The sequence below is a fragment of the Microcaecilia unicolor genome, chromosome 6, assembly GCF_901765095.1.
Source record: "Microcaecilia unicolor chromosome 6, aMicUni1.1, whole genome shotgun sequence".
NCBI lineage: Eukaryota > Metazoa > Chordata > Amphibia > Gymnophiona > Siphonopidae > Microcaecilia > Microcaecilia unicolor.
In genome coordinates, this window is record NC_044036.1 from 14,126,710 (window position 1) to 14,152,597 (window position 25,888).

The following is a 25,888-nucleotide window of genomic DNA, read 5'->3' on the forward strand; positions in this document are numbered from 1 at the left end:
AAGGAGGAAGAGGAAGCTGCTGGGCCAAAAAGAACATTTCAAAACATCCAAAAATGAGGAAAAGAGACTCTAGGTTTCCTATCCTTTGATCTCTTTCCTGCCTGCCTTCCTTTTCACCTATCTCCTACGCACCGTTGTAAGCCATCATAAGGACTTCTAACGAGACCCAAGAACGCAGCAGTTGACATAGGACTTGACAGGACTCTAGCGTTAATACCACATTGTGCAAATTCAGCGACGTGACGCTGCGGAAGCGATGCGCAGTTTGCAAAGACAGAAAGCCAGTCCCCTGTACGGCTCCCCTATCGCCTGCGCTCTCCTCTGCCAAGTCGGCATTTCCATCCTGCGACTTTCTCATTTCTTCCTGGGCCACGGTGAAGACAAAATCAAAGAGTTCGTCTTGCTCTGCTTCCGCATCTCCCCCACAGCAGGGGGAGCCGTTTGCAGGCGGTTCAGAGTTCTGCGAGGTAGGCAGAGGCACTTTATTCAGGGAAAACCGATGGCACACCTTATTCCTGGAAACGCTGCCGATCGATGCCGGCACTGCTGGGATATCGGTGGCCACAGCATCATCTCCACTCTCTGTGGGCACCTTGGTCAGTTCTCTCTGGTCTATGTCAAGTAGATGTAAATTTAACAAGGCACTTGGGGGCTTCCCATTGGTCCATTTGTTCTCAGAACTGCCTCTAGTGGGTGTCTGCATGTGGCTACTTTCCTGCGACTCCACATACTGTGGAAGTCCATTTTCTTGTGCAGAACCATTGCTTTCTGCGTCCAGTTCCTGCAAGCACATTGCGCAGGGACTGCTCTGACATGGCCTACTACTGGGGTGCCAGAAGCCTGCACTGATATTTAAAATAAGGGCTAAAAGATCCTTGTCTGGGGTCGGCCAGGATGACAGAGATATCTTGCAGACCTTGCCGTGGTGGATCAAGCAATGAAGCAGCAGTTTAAGTGCATCCTCAGTTGCCGTGTCGGCAGAGCGGAGATGAAGGAACTTCAGGGTCTTCACCGAGCCAGCCAGGCACCCCAGCACCGGGCCGAGTCGAGTCACTCCCTGCAGCTTGTTCCCAATGGTTAACTCTGTGACATAACGTGAGCTGTGGAGCAGGGGGGAGAACCGGGGGTCGTGTAAGCACGTGTCCGAGGACACGTCCAAGATCCCACGCATGATGTTGTGGAAAAAGGTCTCCAGGAACTTCTGCCTCCAACATTTGATGTTCTGTAAGGAAACAATTACAACCTGAGATGAGTGTTTGAAACAGCAAAGTCACATATGAGTCTGGAACACAGACAGCAGCATAGCAGGTAAACAAAACTAAACTTGGTTGAAAGACAGCCAGCAAAGCACCAGAGTCAGCTATTAAACATTTAGGGATATCGAGTCCTTACAACTTGCCCAAAATGCAGCAGCTAGACTTTTGCCTAATATTTCACGATTTTTAACATATTTCTCCAGTTTTGTAGAGATTACACTGGTTGCCTATGAAATGGTGTGTTCAATTAAGATTTTGCTCTTGAGCTTTCAAATGTTGAATAATGAAGTCTCCCTGTCATTGGCTACAGTTCTGAGAGTGTACTGTCCTCCATATTCACCGAATCGACAGAAAAATATTTGCTGAAGTTCCATCTTTTAAACATACCCGACTGGAGGATAAAAGATCTGGGATGTTTTATGTGGAGGGTGTATGATTATGGAATTTGCTTTCAGAGTCTTTACCTAAAATTAAAAATTAATTACAGTTCCAGAAGTTGCTGAAAGCCTGTTTCAGCAGGCTTTGACCGAGTAATCATTTTTTAATAATTTGCTATTTTTTTTTAACATGGGTTTTATATTGCTTTATTTAATGTGTTTAATTTTCTTTTTAATTACATATGTCAATTTGTAAACTGCCTAGCATTTTAGATAGAGCGGTATAGAAGCTGTGAAAAAAATAAATAAAGTGTTGGGGAAAGAATCCCAAAAGCTGCATCTTTAACCATTTGTTGATCTAAACAAGATCTCTCCGAGCCCTTATATTCTTAACCTTTTATTTATGGTAGGTTAATGAGGCTCTCCCTCCGTCTGCAGAGAGGGAAATGTCTACTATATATTTATTATCCCAAAAAGCAACAAGGCAAACGATCTGTAAAATCCAACACGGAAGACAAACAAACAGATCGGTATAATAGCCAAACAAACTTTATTGAGGATACCGTATATGAGATAAATGCCCGACACAGGCCGTGTTTCGCCAATAGGGCTGCGTCAGGGGCTAGTCTGTATCTTTCTTAAGTAAAGCTGCTTTTGGTAGCAGACTGGCATTGTTCTTCTGGCGTCATACAGGTTATGTTATTCTGAGCTGCACATGCTGGTTTTTCATGACAATAATCCCTGATAGAGCATTTGATACCGCTTTTACTTAAGAAAGATACAGACTAGCCCCTGATGCAGCCCTATTGTTGGGCGAAACACGGCCTGTGTCGGGCATTTATCTCATAAACGGTATCCTCAATAAAGTTTGTTTTGCTATTATACCGATCTGTTTGTCTTCCGCGTACTATATATTTATTTTCATTTATCAACCGTCTTTATGAAAAGATTCGCCCAAGGCAGTGTACAGCAGGTACAATTTAACAAAAAAATGTACAATTGTGTTAATAGCATAACAATAATAAAATAACCAAATATAAACATGAATAAATGACGTAAACTTGAAAACAGCAAACAAACACAATAATGTGAATTTAACTTACCATTAGCTATTACCGGAAAAGGTGTGAGCTAAATCCAAAATCCCTTCCTTCATTTCTCCCCCTTCTAAAAAGTGGAAGGTATTGCAGTTTACTGATCATAACTGACACTAGTAAAACTGACCAAGGACACCGTGAGGAAACACGGTGTTGGTCCAGAAAGCCTGCAACCTTCTGACCAGTTCATCAACTCTCTACCGCACCATTTTAGCGGTCATCATGGTCCAGATTTTGACAACAGTTAGCAAGGCCATTTTCCCTTTCTGTTTCAAGCTCTCTCATCTCCGGTTTTACCTTCACTTTTTGTCAGTTTTTCTTTAGACTAAGTCACATTTGGTCATGTTTAAGGAGGACTTCCTCTGATTTCTGTCCCATCCAGCTGAGTAATCACACCATCTACTCAGCCAAACATGGTTCTCACAATAAACGTAAAAATACCATTATAGCCAGTTTCAGAGGATATACCTTAACTCCTCTTCTGAATCTCCCAATATCTGGCTTCACCTCTGCTTTCTCCAATATGGGACAGATGTTCTCACCGGACAAAGGGAAGATCTGGGGAATCCATAAACAACATCCCTAGAAAGAGGGGTAATATCCATGCAAAATTCATGCCACCTAATTCAACCATACCCAACACACAAAAGAGTAAAAGTTCCACAAGACCCCTGGGAGCCTTTTGTAAAATCACTTCCTTTGGGTGTGGCGGTGTTTAGTTTGGATGAAAAATACTGCCTAAATCCAATGTTATTGTTACTAATATTACAAGACTTTGATGTGTCTAAACCAGGGGTGGCCAACTTGTGGCCCACAATTGAATTTTATGCAGCCTGCGAGCATGAGGAGTATACACAGAAAGTGTCATCAACCAGAAGTTTGGCAGTTTTAAGTATTGTATTTGGCTAAAGTCAACCACCAAGGTGGAGAAACAGGGTCCGCTATGGACGAAGTAAGTCAGTGAGGAAGGAGTAGCGTGATCAACAAGACTCTTCTAAAGGACCAAGAAGAGGAGATGAAGAATGATAACAATATGCTTTATTCTGTTTAGTAGCTTGACTCAATATGGTACCGTGTTTCGACAAAAGTTCCTGCTTCAGGAGTTTGTATTTGATTGTTGAGATAATCAACAGTAAGGTTGTACAAAAGTGTGGAACTGTAAAACCAGGATCAAGTCTTTAAAAAGCCTGATGTAGTCAGAGTCATGTAGAGCAACATCGTCAATGCTGGGCACTCTAAAATGTGTGGGAGTCAGCAAAAGCACAACAACCAAATACAGACTCCTGAAGCAGGAACACGGTGCCGTGTCGAGTCAAGCTGTGTCAAGGTATTAAACAAAATGAAGTATATTGTTATCATTCTTCAAGTCGTCTCCTTGGTCCTTTGGAAGAGTCTTGTTGATCACGCTACTCCTTCCTCAATGAAATATTGTACTTGCAAATGATTTCAGAATAGTCACTCTAGCAGTTTGTTTCTATCATTTTTAGTTAAAAGTTGACTTATTTATCATATAAAGTCTATGGAGCGCTGTGCATTTATGGTTCCGACGTTATGTAATGCTGCAGACTGTTATGGAAAATACTGACAGACATTCACGTCACTCTCTGTGTATACACTCCTTGTCTAGACAAGGAGCCTTCCCGATTTGCAGCCTCACCTCGTATCGCGATGGTTTCCTTTTCATCACACGTTTCCAGATCTGGCACCACACAGGCTCGGTGGAAAGCCCTGGAATCAGAATTTCAGCAAATGACTCTCCATAGAGCAGGCAGCTAAAGACAGATCAAAATACTACTTGTATATTCCTTCCTATACTAGGCCTGTAATATGGCCTTGCTAGCCCTCAGGTTTCCTAGCCTTGCTGTCTTCAGCATATTTTTAAAGTTACAGTGCTTTCTCAGTAAATGGAAAGTACATGTTACATGTCAAGGTGACAGGAGGAACTGAGGCTATGCGGCCCATATATGGCAGATACAATTGGATATAACCTTGGTGGTGATGAGAGACTGAGGACCCTGCGAGTCCGATGTTCCAACGGAAATATGTGTTCAGAGGAGGAGACCAGGTGTTTCATTCTACTTGCTTGCTACATGGTTATCTGCATGCTGTGAGCACGCATTACTTATAAGGAATTAGCCAATTGCCACAAAGTGTGCATGTGCACACAAGAGGAGAGGATGGTAGAATACAGGAAATTTCCATTTTTGCATATTACTATTACTATATTGTAGAAGCTTAGCCGAGATTGGGTGGCGGAGCCGGTGGTGGGAGGCAGAGCTAGTGCTGGGCAGACTTCTACGGTCTGTGCCCTGAAAATGGACAGATACAAATCAAGGTCAGGTATACACAAAAAGTAGCACATATGGGTTTGTTTTGTTGGGCAGACTGGATGGACCGTGCAGGTCTTTTTCTGCCGTCATCTACTATGTTACTATGTGTGATGGAAGGAAACAGGAAGATCCATATATGATCATACGTTAGTTTAGGATACATCACATGATTTGGGAGAAACGAAACTTACAACAGTATATATGTGATGGCTAAGAAAGTTTTTGCTGAGCAGTTTTGTTATTCAGTCTGTGCGTCTGGCTACTGGGTGACAGCCTGCTTCAGAGAGAACAATTATTTTGTATTGGCTTAGTGAGATACCAATAAAGATTTTTACTGGTTGCGCCTAAATCTAAGTCTGATTGTCTCTCTTATTCCAGCCTCTAGGGCTGAAGTGTTTTCCCCTCCCCCAGGGGCAAGGGACAAGACTACACAAACTGCTCCCGAGCACTCACCTTTCTTAACAGCGGCTTCTTCAATCCTTTCCAGGTAATAGACATTAAGCAGTGGTAGCACGTGCTGCAAGATGGTAGAAGGGAGTGCTAGGAGGGGGGGAAAAAAACAGCCCTAAATGTATATAGACACTGTTTCCTGCAGTGAAAGGAACATCCCAAGATCTGTGAAGCTTATACAATATCAAAGAGTGAAGCAAACTCCTATAGCTACCAAAGTTCAGCATATGCAATACCACATACACAACGCCAAGGGATCTGGTCTGAAAATGCAAGAGTGGAGGAGTGGCCTAGTGGTTAGGGTGGTGGACTTTGGTCCTGAGGAACTGAGTTCGATTCCCACTTCAGGCACAGGCAGCTCCTTGTGACTCTGGGCAAGTCACTTAACCCTCCATTGCCCCATGTAAGCCACATTGAGCCTGCCATGAGTGGGAAAGCGCAGGGTACAAATGTAACAAAAATAAAATAGATACTATTGGAGATTCTACATGGAATGTTGCTGCTATTTGAGATTCTACATGGAATGTTGCTGCTATTTGAGATTCTACATGGAATGTTGCTACTATTGGAGATTCTACATGGAATGTTGCTACTATTGGAGATTCTACATGGAATGTTGCTGCTATTTGAGATTCTACATGGAATGTTGCTACTATTGGAGATTCTACATGGAATGTTGCTATTCCACTAGCAACATTCCATGTAGAAGGCTGCGCAGGCTTCTGTTTCTGTGTCTGACGTCCTGCACATACGTGCAGGACGTCAGACTCACAGAAGCAGAAGCCTGCGCGGCCACATTGGTGATCTGCAAGGGCCGACTTCTACATGGAATGTTGCAACATTCCATGTAGAATCTCAAATAGTAGCAACAGTGGAGGAGTGGCCTAGTGGTTAGGGTGGTGGACTTTGGTCCTGAGGAACTGAGTTCGATTCCCATCTCAGGCACAGGCAGCTCCTTGTGACTCTGGGCAAGTCACTTAACCCTCCATTGCCCCATGTAAGCCACATTGAGCCTGCCATGAGTGGGAAAGCGCGGGGTACGAATGTAACTAAAATAAAAATAAATCATCTCCAGATTAACAATTAAAACAAAAAATAAGCATTTTTTTTTATGTATTGCTTAATATTACTACAGAGACAATCCATACATTCTAAGTTAATATTACAATCTTAATCACAAAATTTTTTGAAAAAGAAGAGTGTCTGTCAACCTTAAAATCAGACCCATTTTTAGAGTGGGTCAGATGGTTACTGCTCTGGGCCCTGCTGCTGCTTCTTCATTCTATCATCATACAGCTCAAATCTCCTAGATCTCCTGTGAGACCAGTGAACTGCCTGTCCCCACCTCCCAGACCCTCTCCGTCTCCCAGCTCTAATAAGGGGCCCTGCAATCATGCCTCCTCCTTCCAAGATGAGAAGGTACATAAGAACATAAGCATTGCCTTACTGGGAGAGATCGAAGGTCCATCAAGCCCAGCATCCTGTATCCAACAGTGGCCAATCCAGGTTACAAGTACATCATATTTTCAAACGTGATGGCGTAAATTAATCAAGGAAGGTGGGGGGGGGGGGAGTATGTCAGTGGGGTTCACCAATGGAGAAGAGAGTTGGATTACCAAAGAAAGAAGGAAAAAGCAACAGCAATACATAAACTCTGCTGGATAAACTTAGGAGTTGAATGTGTATAGGCTAGAGAAAAGGGGAGAGAGAGGTTATGATATAGACATTTAAGTACTTGAAGAGTATTAATTTCATTTAAGAAATTAACTAACCTTGATGCGGAATGTCTCCTCAGCTTCAGATCTCCAGGGGGTCACCTTGGCGGGCCATGACATTAGAATTTTGGCATATGCAGATGACTTATTAGTAATATTAAGAGAGCCCACTAAGATCTTGGGACAGTTGTGAAAGATAATTGAGCAGTATGGGAGTTATTCTGGCTTTCGATTAAATTTGCATAAATCCGTAGCCCTTCCGGCGTTGCCGGAGGTGCGCGCATCCTGGCCGGGGCAATTCTCCCCTTCAATGGGCATGGACTTCTTTGAAATATTTGTGAGTGTTTATCCCCATGGACCTGTCCATGCTTTATGAACAAAATGTGCAGCAGGTTGATGCAGGATACTAACAAACAGTTACAGGCCTGGGGGCCTCTGCCGCTTTCCATATTGGGGCGAATTGCTTTGTTCAATATGGTCATAGTCCCTAAGTGGCTATATGTATGTCAAACTCTCTCACTTTTCTTAAAGAAGGTTGACGAGCAGAAGCTGACAAAACTGGTGCAAGCCTTCTTATGGAAGGGGAAAAAGCCTTGTCTCCCTATTTCTACATTGTGCGCTCCGGTGGAGTATGGAGGCCTGGGTTTGCTAAATATAAAGTATATGACAGTCGCCAGCGGCATGCGCCACATAAATGACTGGTTCCGGGGATACGAATACGTCAACAGAGTTGCATTTACTACTACTACTACTTAGCATTTCTATAGCGCTGCCAGGGTTACGCAGCGCTGTACAAGTTTAAACATGGGGAAGGACGGGCCCTGCTCAAGAGAGCTTACAATCTAAAGGTAAAAACTATGTAGTCAGTGTAGGTATCAGGAATGGGGAAGGTGGTTAGGCGCCAAAAGCAAGAGAGAAGAGATGGGCCTTGAGTAAGGACTTGAAAATGGGCAGGGAGGGCGCATGGCGTATGGGCTCAGGAAGTCTGTTCCAGGCATAAGGTGATGCGAGGCAGAAGGGGCGGAGTCTGGAGTTAGCGGTGGTGGAAAAGGGTACAGATAGGAGTGATTTGTCCTGAGAGCGGAGGTTACGGGTGGGAACATACGGGGAGAGGAGGGTAGAGAGGTAATGGGGGGCTGCAGATTGAGTGCACTTGAAGGTCAATAGGAGAAGCTTTAACTGTATATGGTAGCGGATCGGGAGCCAGTGAAGCGACTTGAGGAGAGGGGTGATATGAGAGTATCGGTTCATGCGGTAGATAAGACGTGCGGCGGAATTTTGGACAGCTTGAAGGGGGGATAGGTGGCTAAGCGGGAGGCCAGCGAGGAGAAGGTTGCAATAGTCAAGAAGAGAGGTAACGAGCGAGTGGACGAGGGTACGGGTGGTCTGTTCAGAGAGGAATGGGCGAATTTTGCTAATATTAAAGAGGAAGAAACGACAGGTCTTAGCTGTCTGCTGGATATGGGCAGAGAAGGAGAGGGAGGAGTCGAAAATGACTCCTGCATTTATACCCAGAAACACACTTTAGCAGTTATTTGCACTCAACTGGGTTCCCGCTACCGCACATCTTGAAGAGAACGGGAATAATGGGGTCAGCGAAAGCTGTGTGGAAATGGATTTGCAAGCTTCATAACTTTACGGCAAAAGTTACCCTGTATTTACCGATATGCGGGAACCCTGCTTTTGTACCTGGGCTACTTTACCCAGCATTTCGCAGATGGAAGCGGAACGGGATGGTGTACCCATCACATGTAATTACTCTCGAGAGACAGATTAAGCCTTTCCAGGAGTTACAGACAGAGCTTGCTTTGCCCCCCTCGGATGAGTTTCACTATCTTCAATTAAAGCATTATATACAGTCCTTACCCTGGGAAGAGCTGGCAGAGGATGTCCAGGAAGAATTGGCTTCGGCATTTTCCCTGGCGGCACAGCAAAGGGCGCCACTTACATTTCACCACAGGCTCATCAGAGACACTGCTGAGGAATTAGACTATGCTAAATTATTGACCATGTGGCAACAGGACATACCTATGGACCTTACGTTACCTCAGTTCAAATCTCATGCTCTCACAATGCGCAAACTGACAGCTATGGCTTCACACTGGGAGACACAATATAAACTTGTGCTCCATCTTTACATCTCCCCCAGGAGAGCCTTCCATATGGGGCTCTCACCATGGGGAGAGTGCCCTAAGTGCAGAGATCCTGGGGCCACTCTTGGACATATGCTTTGGGCATGTAACGGTATAGCTCGATATTGGAAAGCGTTAATACAATATGTCTCCAGTATCTGGAAGACGAGGTGGAAATATGACTCAGGGCTGTTGTTGGGTCACCCAGTATTTATTCATCCTATACCATCTGGGTTCACAGCTTTTGTGCATAAGACTATCATAGTTGCTAAGCAAGTGATACTATCCGAGTGGCTATCCCACCATTACCCAACATACTCTCAGTGGCGGGCTCGTATGATAACACTTTGAACGAGTGTCTGTGTATGTTAGTGATAGAAGTGTTTTTTTGTGAACTCTGTTAGGGGGGGAGGGGGGTTGGAGGCATGGATGGTGAAGTTGGAGGAGAGGACATGAAATTAGATTGAAGGGGGGCAGACTCAGGAAAAATGTCAGGAAGTACTTTTTCACGGAGAGAGTGGTGGATACTTGGAATGCCCTCCCGTGGGAGGTGGTGGAGATGAAAACAGTAACAGAATTCAAACATGCGTGGGATAAACATAAAGGAATCCTGTTCAGAAAGAATGTATCCTTGGGAGCTTAGCCGAGTTTAGGTGGGGATAGTGCTGGGCAGACTTATACAGTCTGTGCCAGAGCCAGTGGTGGGAGGCGGGGCTGGTGGTTGGGAGGCAGAGATAGTGCTGGGCAGACTTATACGGTCTGTGCCCTGAAAAAGACAGATACAAATAAAAAGTAGCACATATGAATTTATCTTGTTAGGCAGACTGGATGGACCGTGCGGGACTTTTTCTGCCGTCATCTACTATGTTACTATGTATGTAGTGTTGGGCTTGTGTGTCAGAGAAAGAGAAACAGTGTACAATCCTTACTGTCTTCCAGCATTCAAATCCATTTTTTACGGATAATGCAAATATAGAAAAACACTTATCTTAGTGGGACACTTGTGATATGCAGGATAAAAATCAAGACAAATTCTTCCAGCTTTTCACACGCCCCTGGGCCAACCATGACCAGCGTTTCACTCACCTGCTTCAGGGTCCCAGACAGCAGGGCATTTTTCTATGGACAGCACTCCTGATCCTTGTCAGAATCCCCAAGAAATACAAGTCCAGAAAGCAGAAGCTACCTACCTTCTTCACCTACCCAACTGCAAATATATAACCTACAAAACCATCTAATCAACAGGATTTAGCTACCTGGGTTCCAAATGGTGGAAATCAATACCAAAAGTGGATACATCTCTTACACAAGTAGATACATACCTGACATCAATATCCCTTTTGGGAAGTATGAATTCCCCCTCAAATCACAAGTGAGAAACCTTGGAATACAGTAAAATTCAACACTTACTCTGATTCCCCAAATCCAAGCAACCTTCAAGAGCTGCTTCTACTATTTGCGACAGCTACGCTGCCTCTCTCCTTACATCGAGAAAGTAAATCTTATCCCAGTTGTGCATGCCATGGTAACATCAAGACTGGATTACTGCAATGCACTATACAATGGTCTGACTACAAAGGGCCTGCACCAGCTCCAGTTGATTCAGAGTGCAGCAGCAAGACTCAGAGACGGTTGCAAGCGACGTGACCACATCACACCATTTTTGCATAAACTTCATTGGCTACCAGTACAATACAGGGCTAAATTTAAAACTCTATGTCTGATCTTCAAGACCCTGAAAAGAAATGGCCCCAAGTATCTGAAGAATAGGATGATCCTCCACACACCGCCAAGGACACTAAGGTCCTCTCAAGGACATTCACTAACTACACCCTCTCCAAAAGACATTACACGATGTGATACCCGCAAGCAATCCTTCTCAGGAGTAGCCCCCACACTGTGGAATGCATTGCCTGAAAGGCTCCACTTTACACAAGACTATCTCTACTTCAGGAAGCAGGTGAAAGCTTGGCTCTTCAACCAGGCCCCTAACGGAAGAAGTAACTAACTTGTTAGTCTCACTCACACACACAAGGAGTGACTCGGGCTGCACATACTGCAGCGGGACATGTTTATCCACTTCTACTCTAGCTGATATAACATTTAACCATTTCTCTGACCTCATGTCCAGCAAATGGCAACAAAAAGATAGATGAAGATTCAGCAACTCCAGTATTGTATATAATATCACTATTATCACATAGTGCGAGTGAGGGTGCCGTGCAACTCAATGAGGAGGGAAGACATCTTGACTGGTAAGTTGAATACTGTCAGCAATATTCGGGGATAATACACGGTTATAACCAAGACTCCATCATATTTGGATGCATATATGATGACTTGATAACCACTGTTTAAGCATGGGTGGCTGGGGTCCCACACAGAGTAGTGGCCGCAGCTCTGACCACCTGAATGGACCATGCGGTTCTTTATCTTCCATCATTTACTGTGTTACTGTGGTGAGGCTCTCCAATGTTTTCCAATTAAAGATGAGCAGCGGCAGTGCCCGTGGGGTCATTCATCCCCACCAGCTGAGAAGGAAGCACAAAGCTCCACAGCTTGCAGAACTTCAGCATGGGGTGATGTTAGGAATTATTAAGAAAGGAATACAAAAAGACAATATTATAATGCCTCTGTATCGCTCTGTGGCAAGACCACATCTTGAGTACTGCGTGGAATTCTGGTCACCACATTTCAAAAAAAAGATATAGTGGAATTAAAAAAAAGATTCGAAGAAGGGCGGCCAACATGATTAAGAAGATGGAACTTCTCTCATACGAGGAAAAACTTATGAGGTTAGGGCTCTTCAGCTTGAAAAAGAGACAGCTGAGGGGGGATATGATAGAAGTCTATAAAATCCTTAGTGGAGTAGAACAGGTCAACATGAACTGATTGTTTAATCTTTCAAAAAGTGCTATGAAGTTACACAGTAGCACATTTAAAACAAATAGGAGAAAATATTTTTTTGCTCAATGAGTAGCTAAGCTTTGGAACTCATTAAGATGTAGTAACAGCAGTTAGCATATCGAACGTATAAACGGCGAGTGACCGAACTCACTCGCAAATGCGCAGTAAAGACCCTCTCTGTCCTGCCCCCGCGTCAATACGTGATGACAGGGAGGGACAGAGAGGGTCTCTACTGCACAAGGGGAGGGACGAAACCGCCGTCGCTACCGCTCCCCCCCCCCCCCCAAGGTCGCCGCCACCACTCCCCCCCACCCAGCGGCGGATGGGGAGGGGGGGCCTTGCAGCGGCTCAACGGCTAGTCTAGGTTTAAAAGATTCTAAAACATAATAAAGAGCAAACATAAGTATATAAGTGTTGCCATACTGGGAAAGACCAAAGGTCCATCGAGCCCAGCATCCTGTTTCCAACAGTGGCCAATCCAGGTCACAAGTACCTGACAGAAACCTAAATAGTAGCAACATTCTATGTAGAACCCCAAAGAGTAGCAACATTCCATGTAGAACCCCAAAGAGTAGCAAGATTCTAGAATTCTAAAGAGTAACAAGATTCCATTCAGAATCCCAAGTACATAAGTAGTGCCATACTGGGAAAGACCAAAGGTCCATCTAGCCCAGCATCCTGTCACCGACAGTGGCCAATCCAGGTCAAGGGCACCTGGCACGCTCCCCAAACGTAAAAACATTCCAGACAAGTTATACCTAAAAATGCGGAATTTTTCCAAGTCCATTTAATAGCGGTCTATGGACTTGTCCTTTAGGAATCTATCTAACCCCTTTTTAAACTCCGTCAAGCTAACCGCCCGTACCACGTTCTCCGGCAATGAATTCCAGAGTCTAATTACACGTTGGGTGAAGAAAAATTTTCTCCGATTCGTTTTAAATTTACCACACTGTAGCTTCAACTCATGCCCTCTAGTCCTAGTATTTTTGGATAGCGTGAACAGTCGCTTCACATCCACCCGATCCATTCCACTCATTATTTTATACACTTCTATCATATCTCCCCTCAGCCGTCTCTTCTCCAAGCTGAAAAGCCCTAGCCTTCTCAGCCTCTCTTCATAGGAAAGTCGTCCCATCCCCACTATCATTTTCGTCGCCCTTCGCTGTACCTTTTCCAATTCTACTATATCTTTTTTGAGATACGGAGACCAGTACTGAACACAATACTCCAGGTGCGGTCGCACCATGGAGCGATACAACGGCATTATAACATCCGCACACCTGGACTCCATACCCTTCCTAATAACACCCAACATTCTATTCGCTTTCCTAGCCGCAGCAGCACACTGAGCAGAAGGTTTCAGCGTATCATCGACGACGACACCCAGATCCCTTTTAAGAAAAAATCAGCTATATCAAATATCTGGTGTACGTATTCCTAAATTAGAGGAAAAGCTTCAAAATCTAGAGGAACACTCTATCGTTGATTATATCAACATAGGAGGTCCCCTAAATCATCATGGGCAAAAACCTCTTTAAGTATGGCTAAATGTGCTCAAAAAACTTTTATATATCGTGTGAAAATTCACTAATTGATACTTAGCTTTAAACAGTCAATAGACACCAACCACGGCCCAACTCCGGCCAAAGTTTCGAAGTACTGCCTCAGGGTACCGCGGTGTTTGACTGGAAAAAATAAGACAAAATCCTTATCCAGGACTCCCATGTTTGAACAAGTGCCTGGAAAAGTTCATAACCTGCTATTAAAAACAGTCATGGGGAAAGCCACCACTCATTCCTGGGATCGGCAGGCATGTTCTACTTTTTGGAATTCTGCCAAGTAGCTGTGACCTGGATTGGCTACGTTGGAAGCAGGATACTGGCGTAGATCTGACCCAGCCTCCTGGCAAACTAGTCTAAGGGAGAGGACCACTGCAAGAACCTGGAAAGCTGTCACGAAATGAGGAGGAGGACAAGATGGAAAAGAAATACTAACAGCCTGGGAAAACAAGGGTTAACCGGAAGTTTAAAAAAAAAACAACAACAAATGAGTTGACAGAATACGGAAGACAGAGACAGGGATGAGAGAGATGAAAAGGCTGTTGAAAATAAATATCAATCTGCTTAAAACCGGACAAGCAGAGGTCTATTACTTAGTTTAATCCAGCCATTTTGTGGACCCTGACAGCAGAGTTGCCAAATTTCCCAATTCCAGGAGGGAGACTATTTTGGGCAGGCCTGGTTTTACAACACAAAGCAGTGTGGGATTTGAGTGGAGGAGTAGCCTAGTGGTTAGAGCTGAGGACTTTGACCCTGAGTAACTGGGTTTGATTCCCCACTGCAGCTCCCTGTGACTCTGGGCAAGTCACTTAACCCTCCATCGCCCCAGGTACAAATAAGGACCTCTATATAGGATGAAAAAAAAAACACAGAATGGCAGGCTCAATGCGGCTTACATGGGGCAATGGAGGGTTAAGTGACTTGCCCAGAGTCCCACTAGCAACATTCCATGTAGAAGTCGGCCCTTGCAGATCACCAATGTGGCCGCAAAGGCTTCTGCTTCTGTGAGTCTGACGTCCTGCACGTATGTGCAGGACGTCAGACTCACAGAAACAGAAGCCTGCGCAGCCTTCTAAATGGAATGTTGCTAGTGGAATAGCAACATTCCATGTAGAATCTCCAATAGTAGCAACATTCCATGTAGAATCTCCAATAGTATCTATTTTATTTTTGTTACATTTGTACCCTGCGCTTTCCCACTCATGGTAGGCTCAATGCAGCTTACATGGGGCAATGGAGGGTTAAGTGACTTGCCCAGAGTCCCACTAGCAACATTCCATGTAGAGGTCGGCCCTTGCAGATCACCAATGTGGCCGCGCAGGCTTCTACATTGAATGTTGCTAGTGGAATAGCAACATTCCATGTAGAATCTCCAATAGTAGCAACATTCCATGTAGAATCTCCAATAGTATCTATTTTATTTTTGTTACATTTGTACCCTGCGCTTTCCCACTCATGGTAGGCTCAATGCAGCTTACATGGGGCAATGGAGGGTTAAGTGACTTGCCCAGAGTCCCACTAGCAACATTCCATGTAGAGGTCGGCCCTTGCAGATCACCAATGTGGCCGCGCAGGCTTCTACATGGAATGTTGCTAGTGGAATAGCAACATTCCATGTAGAATCTCCAATAGTAGCAACATTCCATGTAGAATCTCCAATTGTATATATTTTATTTTTGTTACATTTGTACCCCGCGCTTTCCCACTCATGGCAGGCTCAATGCGGCTTACATGGGGCAGTGGAGGGTTAAGTGACTTGCCCAGAGTCACAAGGAGCTGACTGTGCCTGAAGTGGGAATCCAACTCAGTTCCTCAGGACCAAAGTCCACCACCCTAACCACTAGGCCACTCCTCCACTCCAAGTCCCATTCCCATTTGTAGTCCTTCACTGTGCCCACATGCTGCAGGTCCCATAATGCATCATGATGAGGATGGCTGAAATCCAAGACTAACCCAAACATTTCTAACAAAGTGCCGACTACAGCACATTCTAGAGGAAAGCACACGTCTACTTCCTAGAATACTAACGTAACAGGTTAGATACACATAGGTAAGAACTTGTGCCAGTCTTAAAGCATTGTATAAATTACACGTGTTAAGTGGGAGTCCTGCCCATTTTCTGCTCCAACTCCACTTCTGTGCCTACCCACCTGCAAAATACACGCTATCTAAGATGTGTGCATATTTAGATAATAGCACTAGAGGAATTCTGGCATTTATGCACTTATGTGCACACATACGCCATTAGTGCAATCATTGTGTAACCTGGCATAAACGTTATAGAATTACCTCCACGGTGCACTGGACACCTCACCCTCTCTAGCTACACTTGGCTAATATACTCACTGGAATACTGCGTGGAGAACTCCCTGTACTAATGTTTTACACTAACAAAAGTGAGGACATTCACTGTATTTGTGCACTATACACTCTTTTCTAGAAAACAAACTTTGTGTTCACCAAAGCAACCAGAATTTCAGCTGTGCCGTTACCTTTAACAAAGGACTCTTGGAGTGCATGACTGGGTGTTTCCCTAGTGCACGAGTGGTGTAGGGGGTGTCCGTGCAGGGCTGGGTGTTTCCCTTGTGCACCAGTGCTGTAGTGGAGTGTCCGTGCAGGGCTGGGTGTTTCCCTGGTGCACGAGTGGTGTAGGGGGTGTCCGTGCAGGGCTGGGTGTTTCCCTTGTGCACCAGTGCTGTAGTGGAGTGTCCGTGCAGGGCTGGGTGTTTCCCTGGTGCACGAGTGGTGTAGGGGGTGTCCGTGCAGGGCTGGGTGTTTCCCTTGTGCACCAGTGCTGTAGTGGAGTGTCCGTGCAGGGCTGGGTGTTTCCCTGGTGCACGAGTGGTGTAGGGGGTGTCTGTGCAGGGCTGGGTGTTTCCCTTGTGCACCAGTGCTGTAGTGGAGTGTCCGTGCAGGGCTGGGTGTTTCCCTGGTGCACGAGTGGTGTAGGGGGTGTCCGTGCAGGGCTGGGTGTTTCCCTTGTGCACCAGTGCTGTAGTGGAGTGTCCGTGCAGGGCTGGGTGTTTCCCTGGTGCACGAGTGGTGCTGGGGGTGGGGAGTCCGTACAGAACAGTGTTTTTCCCTGGTACCGTTGTGAGGGTCTCATGGAGACCCAGTTGGCATCTCTTACCCCAGACTTCTTGCTCCAGGATCTCCATGTTATCACTTACAGCTCGGCCACACAGCAGAAAGAGAGTGGGGATGCCTCCGGCATTTTTCTTCACCTCCTCCATGCTTTTTCTCCTCCTCACTGCAGCCCTGCACAGAAAGGAAACCCATTCACGGACCGGCCGAGCTCCTAAGAGGGAACCCTTCCTAAAGCACTAGCATAGAGCGCAGCCATCATAGGCAGGTCAGGTAAACAGAGCCCGCGTCACGTGACAGACGTGTAGCGTCTTTGGTTAGCGGCCATCTTGGGAATTTCCAGTTTGGGGATTGTGGGATAGGTCGCAGACACGCTGCGGCAGCCATTTTGAGAAGGTCAGGTGGAATTGGTCCAGCTACATCTAGAAGAGCTGCACCCTCATTGGATGCGTCAAGTGATGTTTTTTTTTTTTTTTTTATGTTTTTTCTGACTACATTAAATTCTTAGTGTATCAGAATCTTCTGAAATTCTAAGTGTTGTAAATGTTTCCAAAGTTTGTTTTTTTTTTTTATTGAATGATCTTATTGAGGTTAGAAACGTGACAGCAGATAAAGGCCATATGACCCATCCAGTCTGCCCATCCTCTGTAACCCCTAATTCTTCCTGGTCCTAAGTGATCCCACATGCTTATCCCATGCCTTTTTAAATTCTGGAACAGTCTTCGACTCCACCACCTCCACCGGGAGGCCATTCCATGCCTCCACCACTCTTTCTGTGAAACAATACTTCCTTAGGTTACTCCTAAGCCTATTCCCTCTTAACTTCGTCATGTGCCCCCTCATTCCAGAGCTCTCCTTCATTTGGAAAAGGCTCTCTTCCTGTACATAAATGCCCTTGAGATATTTAAACGTTTCTATCATGTCTCCTCTCTCCCTCCTCTCTTCCAGCGTATACATGTTGAGGTTCATAAGCCTGTCCCTATAATTTTTGCATTCAAGACCGCTTACTAATTTCGTAGCCGCCCTCTGGACTCCATCCTGTTTATATCTTTCCTTAGGTACGGTCTCCAGAACTGCACGCAGTACTCCAAATTAGGCCTCACCAGAGACTTATACAACGGCACTATCACCTCCTTTTCCCCTCCTACAGTCATGCCTCTCTTTATGCACCCAAGCATCCTTCTGGCTTTGGCCATCGCTTTTTCTACCTGTTTGAAAGCTTTAAGGTCGTCAGACACAATCACCCTGTAGTGCAAGCTAGAAGTACTTATCAGATAACATTACCAGATAGCAATTAAATTAACTCGTGTCTAGGGGGGGTACCTCTGTAACCTATATGACATGCTAGCTGTTGTGAAATAGGACCAAAACCATGGCTTAAATATATTATGGTTTATTATGTAAAGAAAAATATATATAAATAGTTCTGAAGCAAAGTGCCAAGCAAAATACAAAAATAACTTGCTATACAATTAGATTATCACCAAAATAGATTACCATCTGATTATCCTAATAATCCTTATAAGAACTTATTACACGTCTTATACAAAACACAGAGATCAGCTGAATACACAGACCAGAAGTCCTGACGTACCTATCTGTCTCAGACAAAAACCAAGGACTAACTATCCCCTTGACTATAGGTAATAAATCCTGTCATCTCACCTTGCAGTCTGACACAGACTCCCAATGGTAGAGAAACGGATTTTTCCTCTGATTCTCTGAAGTCTCAGTGAGTCTCAGTCAAGGAATAGGTCCAAGAATTGAATTTCTGAATGTAGATTACACAGTCTTCAGTAGGGCCTTGTGGTGGCCGAGCTAACCTTGAGTTGGTTACAAGGCATGCAGTTCACTGGTATTAGGAAAACAGTCTCTTGCTCTCTTTAGAGCTTTCTATCCACCTGCAAGTCCTCTCGTGTTCCTTCTGGTGTTCTCCTTCCAACCCCTGAACTTTCTTCAGTCCAAACCTTTGGTATCCAAGCGTCAGATGATACCTATGGACCAATCACATACGATGACATAATGTCTATCCAGCTTCAAGGGCATGAAGAACGTCTTCGTTATAGATGGTATGCAAACTCCTTGTTTGCTCAGATACTCCTGGAGCCCTGTGTTTCTCTCCCACAATCTTCCCAGGAGATAACGGCTAATTGGCAACAAAGAATGTGTCCTTGGATGAAGTAATCTTGCAAGGCTCAGCAGTAACTTTCCTTTGCAAGAAAGCTGGATTCTGATAGTAACAGATGTATTCAGGTTGTAGAATTCATATTGTTAGTTCAGGCTTGTATAGGCCAAGACCAGCAAAGGTGAGATCTCAGGTAAATACCCCTACAACCCCCAAGTCCCGCTCTTCCTTTGCACACTGAAGCACTACACCCCCTATACTGTACCGTTCCCTCAGATTTTTGAGACCCAGGTGCATGACCCTGCATTTTTTGGGATTAAACAGTTGCCAAGTATCAGTCCATTCCTCTAGGTTCGCTAGGTCCTTCTTCATGTCATTCACACCCTCCAGGGTGTCCACTCTGTTGCAGTGTTTAGTATCATCCGCAAAGAGGCAAACCTTACCAGACAGCCCCTCCGCAATATCGCTCACAAAGACATTAAAAAGAGCTGGCCCTAGGACCGATCCCTGCGGTACTTCACTGACAACATCCTTTTCTTCAAAGCAAGCTCCATTTACCACCACCCTCTGTCTCCTACCACTCAACCAATTTTTAACCCAATCTGTTACTCTAGGTCCCATACTGAGGGCACTCAATTTATTCATCAGTCGCCTGTGCAGAACCGTGTCAAAGGCTTTGCTGAAATCCAAGTATACCACATCAAGCGCCCCTCCCACATCCAACTGTTTAGTCACCCAGTCGAAAAAGACAGTCAGATTCGTCTGACACGACCTGCCACTAGTGAAGCGGGTCCCGCATTCCATGTAGTTCAAGAAATGTCACAATCCTCCTCTTAAATAACCGGTTAAGTAAGGTTATTTAACAATACAATAGTGCAAAAGTCATATAGAACCGAATTGTATTTGTTATTAACATGTAACGTAGGCATATGTGTACAAAGAGGAACAAAACGCTTGAAATATGAAGCATAAAACAAGATAATAAATGAGCAGATTAGAGGAAACGTTCTTACGGTCACTGGAGGTTGCTGAGTGTTTAGATAAATTATCAAATTTAAACCATTTACAAATTGGGGAAATGTTTCCAGAGTTTTTAATAGCTCTAGCACATTGCATAGATTAAACGATTCATGGGCAGATTTTTACTAGCAGAAGAGAACGCATGATTCCTGCAGTGTACTATCCTAAACTACAACATTTTAAAACTATGAAAATACATATCTTTATATTGGGCATCACTATTCATTTTATACTAGTAAGGAAGGCCCGTTTCAAATCGCAATGAAACGGGCGCTAGCAAGGCTCCCCTCCGTCCCTTTGTATCTCCGTGTGTCGCCGGCCACCCTGCAGCCTCCGTGCGAATGTGTGACCCTGGCCCTTTTGGCAAGCCCCCCCCCCGTGTGCTCCGCCCTCGACGTCATCGCGTTTTGACGCAAGGGCGGAGCAGAGCTACAGTGCAGTACAGCGTTGGAGCTGAGAATGTGCTCCGCCCTCAACGTCATAACGTTTGACGCGAGGGCGGGGCCCACAGACTGTGATTTTCTGTGGCTTCAGAGCTTCAAACTTACGAACCTGGCTTCAGTGACGTCAGTGCAAATAGAACGTTGAGGGTGAGTTTTATATATATAGATAGGCTAGAAGTTTGGAAGACAACGATTCCCACATTTTCTGCAGGAAGCGCCAGCACAAGGTGGAATGACTCAAATTGTTGGGGTGCTGCTAAAATAGGACACAAATTAGCCCTCCCTAGACATACTGAGGGAGGTGGCTCAGTACGAGGTCAGTGCTAGGGTTTCTGGTGCCCCCACCTGCCAACTCCCTCATGTCCAGCATCTCTCTTCTCCTTCCCACTTCTCCCACCCCACCCCCTTTTTCACCCAGTGTCTTAAAAGGTGGAGAACACAAGTTTTTGTGGTTTTTTTTTTTACTCGATAGCTTCTTAATTTATTTGAAAGCTTTCCATATGTAGATATAAATATAATTAAATAAATCTGAATATCACTAAAACTGCTTAAAAAATTATTGTAACTGGTGGAAACAGCACTAATTTTTATTTTATGATTACATTTGTACCCCGCACTTTCCCACTCATAGCAGGTTCAATGTGGCTTACATACTATATACAGGTACTTATTTGTACCTGGGGCAATGGAGGGTTATGTGACTTGCCCAGAGTCACAAGGAGCTGCGGTGGGAATCAAACCCAGTTCCCCAGGACCAAAGTCCACCATGCTAACCACTAGGCCACTTCGGTGTTCCTTCTTCTATACTGTTCTATACAATACAGTAATACATGGCCAAATTTCAGTGAGGATATCCTGTTTACTGATGGGTTACTGTTGTAATCTGCCTTGGGAGGCCTGGTGTTATAAAGATTGGAAATAAAATTAAACTCTCCTTTCATTGGGGCACATGGAATCACATCTTCAGCTCATCTCTTTTGTACAAATGGATTATTCTGTTTTCAGCATGTTTCAGAGGCAAGTGGTTTTCATAAGTTAACGTAGTAAATGACAACAGATAAAGAAAGACCTGTACGGTCCATCCAGTCTGCCCAACAAGATAAACTCATTTTACATGGTATGTGCCGGGGCTGGTGGTTGGGCGGCGGGGATAGTGCTGGGCAGACTTATACAGTCTGTGCCAGAGCTGGTGGTGGGTGGCAGGGATAGTGCTGGGCAGACTTATACGGTCTGTGCCAGAGCTGGTGGTTGGGAGGCGGGGTTGGTGGTTGGGAGGCGGGGATAGGGCTGGCCAGACTTATACGGTCTGTGCACTGAAGAGGACAGTACAAATAAAAAAAAGTAGCACATATGAATTTATCTTCTTGGGCAGACTGGATGGACCGTGCAGGTCTTTTTCTGCCGTTATCTACTATGTTACTATGTTATACCCAAGTTTGATATGTCCTTGCCATTCTCAGGGCACAGACCGTAGAAGTCTGCCCAGCACTCTTCTTGTGCTAAGTTCTGAAGCCCCTTAAAATTTACACTCCAGACCATCCATATCTATTCAGTCACCATCAGGGTGTAGACTGAAGAAGTCTGCCCAGCACCCGTTTCGCTTCACAATTACTGGCGGTCACCACCTAATCTCCGCTAAGAGTCCATGTTTATCCCACGCATGTTTGAATTCCATTACCGTTTTCATCTCCACCACCTCCAGCGGGAGGGCATTCCACATATCCACCACTATATATATATATATATATATATATATACTGGCACTTCATTTTCAAGAACATATTCACTTTATCAAAAACAATAAAGAAAGACAATGAAAATAACAAACATTTTAATTTCAACAAATTTCTTCCAACTGAAGGAGGGAGAGGAGTAGCAGCTACGTATATCTCTCCCTCAAATGATCCATAAAACCAGTACTTTTTTTTAGGGGGTACTTGGGGGTACTGAGTACCGGCACCTTTTCCATTGTCTGCTAAAATTGACCCATGGACCCCAAGTTTTAATGAAAAAGCTCAGGCTCTACACAAAGTTATTCAAAGTCGTTAACTCGCGACAGGATTGTGAAAAATTACAAGAGGACCTTACGAGACTGGGAGACTGGGCGGCTAAATGGCAGATGACGTTTAATGTGAGCAAGTGCAAAGTGATGCATGTGGGAAAGAGGAACCCGAATTATAGCTACGTCATGCAAGGTTCCACGTTAGGAGTTACGAACCAAGAAAGGGATCTGGGTGTCGTCGTCGATAATACACTGAAACCTTCTGCTCAGTGTGCTGCTGCAGCTAGGAAAGCGAATAGAATGTTGGGTATTATTAGGAAAGGTATGGAAAACAGGTGTGAGGATGTTATAATGCCGTTGTATCGCTCCATGGTGCGACCGCACCTTGAGTATTGTGTTCAATTCTGGTCGCCGCATCTCAAGAAACATATAGTAGAATTGGAAAAGGTGCAGCGAAGGGCGACTAAAATGATAGCGGGGATGGGACGACTTCCCTATGAAGAAAGACTAAGGAGGCTAGGGCTATTCAGCTTGGAGAAGAGACGGCTGAGGGGAGACATGATAGAGGTATATAAAATAATGAGTGGAGTGGAACAGGTGGATGTGAAGCGTCTGTTCACGCTTTCCAAAAATACTAGGACTAGGGGGCATGCGATTAAACTACAGTGTAGTAAATTTAAAACAAATCGGAGAAAAATTTTCTTCACCCAACATGTAATTAAACTCTGGAATTCATTGCCGGAAAATGTGGTGAAGGCGGTTAGCTTAGCAGAGTTTAAAAAGGGGTTGGACGGTTTCCTAAAGGACAAGTCCATAAACCGCTACTAAACGGACTTGGAAAAATCCAAAATCCCAGAAATAACATGTATAGAATGTTTGTACGTTTGGGAAGCTTGCCAGGTGCCCTTGGCCTGGATTGGCCGCTGTTGTGGACAAGATGCTGGGCTCGATGGACCCTTGGTCTTTTCCCAGTATGGCATTACTTATGTACTTATAGATTCTGTGAGTGGTTGCAGGGGGCCTAGCCATTGTGGGGTGGGTCCCTCAGTGATCACCTCACCCCTGAACGGTGGCCTGGCATTTGAGTGTCAGCACCTTTTTTGCTAGAAAAAATGCACTGCATAAAACAAAGTTATTATTTCCATAATACCACTGTCTCTGAATACTCAACCCGCCACCTCAGCAACACTGCACATCAAAAAGACACGAAGTATGCCTGTCATGCAAACTCTTATTCTCACAATGTTTCACCCTAAAGAGAAAATTCCAAGAGCAAACACAGGAGGAATAACACCTTGCATTGCTGTGGTCTCTTCTGGAAATATTCGTTCCTCTCTGTAAAAATTTCAAGTAGGAAGATATCAGAATATATTAATGAGTATACCTTTTACTCAAGAGTGAAATTAAGTGCATGACTAAGTGATGCGAATGTACTTGTGTGCTATTTTTAGTACAACACAGAGCACCAAGATACAAAAGGTTTGTTGTACATGGATGCTTTGAGAAGAATTTGAGCCTTAGGATACTATTGACTGATGAGGATGAGGGAACAAGTATTGTCCTTTGACTTATGAATCGGTGGGTGACACAGTTCTTTTCAAGGGTTATTAGACAACGAAGGGCTGTTTTGTAGACTGTTCAAAAAGTGTGTCTACTGTATATTTTATTAAATGGGTTATGGAGGATTAAGTTATAATAACCTACAAGAAAAACATGAAAATCATCCTTCCTGGGGTGCTCCAACAATGTCATCCAGATGTGATGACATTTTGTCATCTTTTCTGTCTTTTCAAGGGTTATTAGACAACGAAGGGCTGTTTTGTAGACTGTTCAAAAAGTGTGTCTACTGTATATTTTATTAAATGGGTTATGGAGGATTAAGTTATAATAACCTACAAGAAAAACATGAAAATCATCCTTCCTGGGGTGCTCCAACAATGTCATCCAGATGTGATGACATTTTGTCATCTTTTCTGTCTGCCATCACTAAAAAAAAGGATGATTGTCTTTGTACCAAAAGGCTCTTAGCAGGTTTGTGCTGAATGGTACAGAACTCCAGCACTGGTCTGGCTGTCTCAAGTCTGCAGGATTAACATAGGAGCTCCTACACTGGTGAAATCTATTATGAGCCCCATGACGAAGGCTTTCAGAAGTTAACATAATAAAAACAAATATTTTCTTTCATGCAGGTCTCTCATTTGTTTTAGCATAACTAAATGGGCTGTAAGCCTGTAATGCAGTTCATTGGTTTTCTTATTTTTTGTCCTTGTGATAACTTACACTGTGCCAAAATTCCCCCCCCCCCCCGACTTATACTGTGCTAAAACCTGCCCCCACCACCACCGCAGTAATGCTATTACCCTTCTGCGTGCTACAATCTACCTTGCTGCTCGCCCTGGTGATGTAACATAGTAAATGACGGCAGATAAAGACCTGAATGGTCCACCCAGTCTGCCCAACAAGATAAACTAATTTTACATGGCATGTGCTACTTTAAATGTATACCCGAGTTTGATTTGTCCCTGCCTTTCTCAGGGCACAGACCGTAAAAGTCTGTAGTGGCTTCTATGGCTGCAGGGGCAAGAAAGAATCCCACTCTTTCCTGCCCGCTGCCGCTACTCCGTCTCAAATGGCTGCCGAGACTTCAGCGGCAGTCTCGGCAGCCATTTTTAAAATATGGCAGGGCTGTCTGTGGCACTGAAGACCTTACCGCTAAGTGAATAGCTGGTGGTAAGGTCTCAGATCCAAAATGGATGCGCGCCAATTTTTATTTTGTCCTACGTTCATTTTTGGCAAAATTTATAAAAAGGCCTTTTTTACAGGTGTGCTGAAAAATGGATCTGCGCACACCCAAACCACGCACCTACACCAGCAGGGCCCATTTTTCGGTGCACCTTAATAAAAGGGCCCCAAAAAGATCTAAGTGTCATTGTAGATAATACGCTGAAATCTTCTGCTCTGTGTGCAGTGGTCAAAAAAGCAAACAGGATGCTAGGAATTATTAGGAAAGGGATGGTGAATAAGGCCCAAAACACTATAATGTCTTTGCATCGCTCCATGGTGCGACTGCACCTTGAGTATTGCGTTCAGTTCTGGTTTCCGTATTTCAAAAAGATATAGCAAAATTAGAAAAAGTTAAAAGAAAAGCATCCAAAATGATAAAGGGGATGGAACTCCTCTCGTATGAGGAAAGGCTAAAGAGGTTAGGGCTCTTCAGCTTGGAAAAGAGATGGATGAGGGGAGATATGATTGAGATCCACAAAATCCTGAGTGATGTAGAACGAGTAGAAGTAAATCAATTTTTTACTAGTTCCAAAAGTACAAAGACTAGGGGACACTCAAGGAAGTTACATGTACTTTTAAAACAAATAAGAGGAAGTATTTTATCGCC

General features: G+C 44.4%; 1 protein-coding gene across 1 annotated transcript in view; it reads right to left on the bottom strand.

The window, feature by feature from the left end:
• The window catches only part of LRRC41 (leucine rich repeat containing 41), a 43,796-nt gene extending 26,616 nt beyond the window's left edge, over window positions 1-17,180 (bottom strand). The window contains exons 1-4 of the mRNA XM_030206578.1: window positions 16,954-17,180; window positions 5,514-5,600; window positions 4,388-4,458; window positions 133-1,222 (exon numbers count right to left, since the gene is read on the bottom strand). Of these exons, the coding sequence (XP_030062438.1) occupies window positions 133-1,222; window positions 4,388-4,458; window positions 5,514-5,600; window positions 16,954-17,056 (1,351 nt within the window). The 5' untranslated portion in view covers window positions 17,057-17,180. The remainder of the gene's footprint in view (window positions 1-132; window positions 1,223-4,387; window positions 4,459-5,513; window positions 5,601-16,953) is intronic.
• Window positions 17,181-25,888: the final 8,708 nt, after the last annotated feature.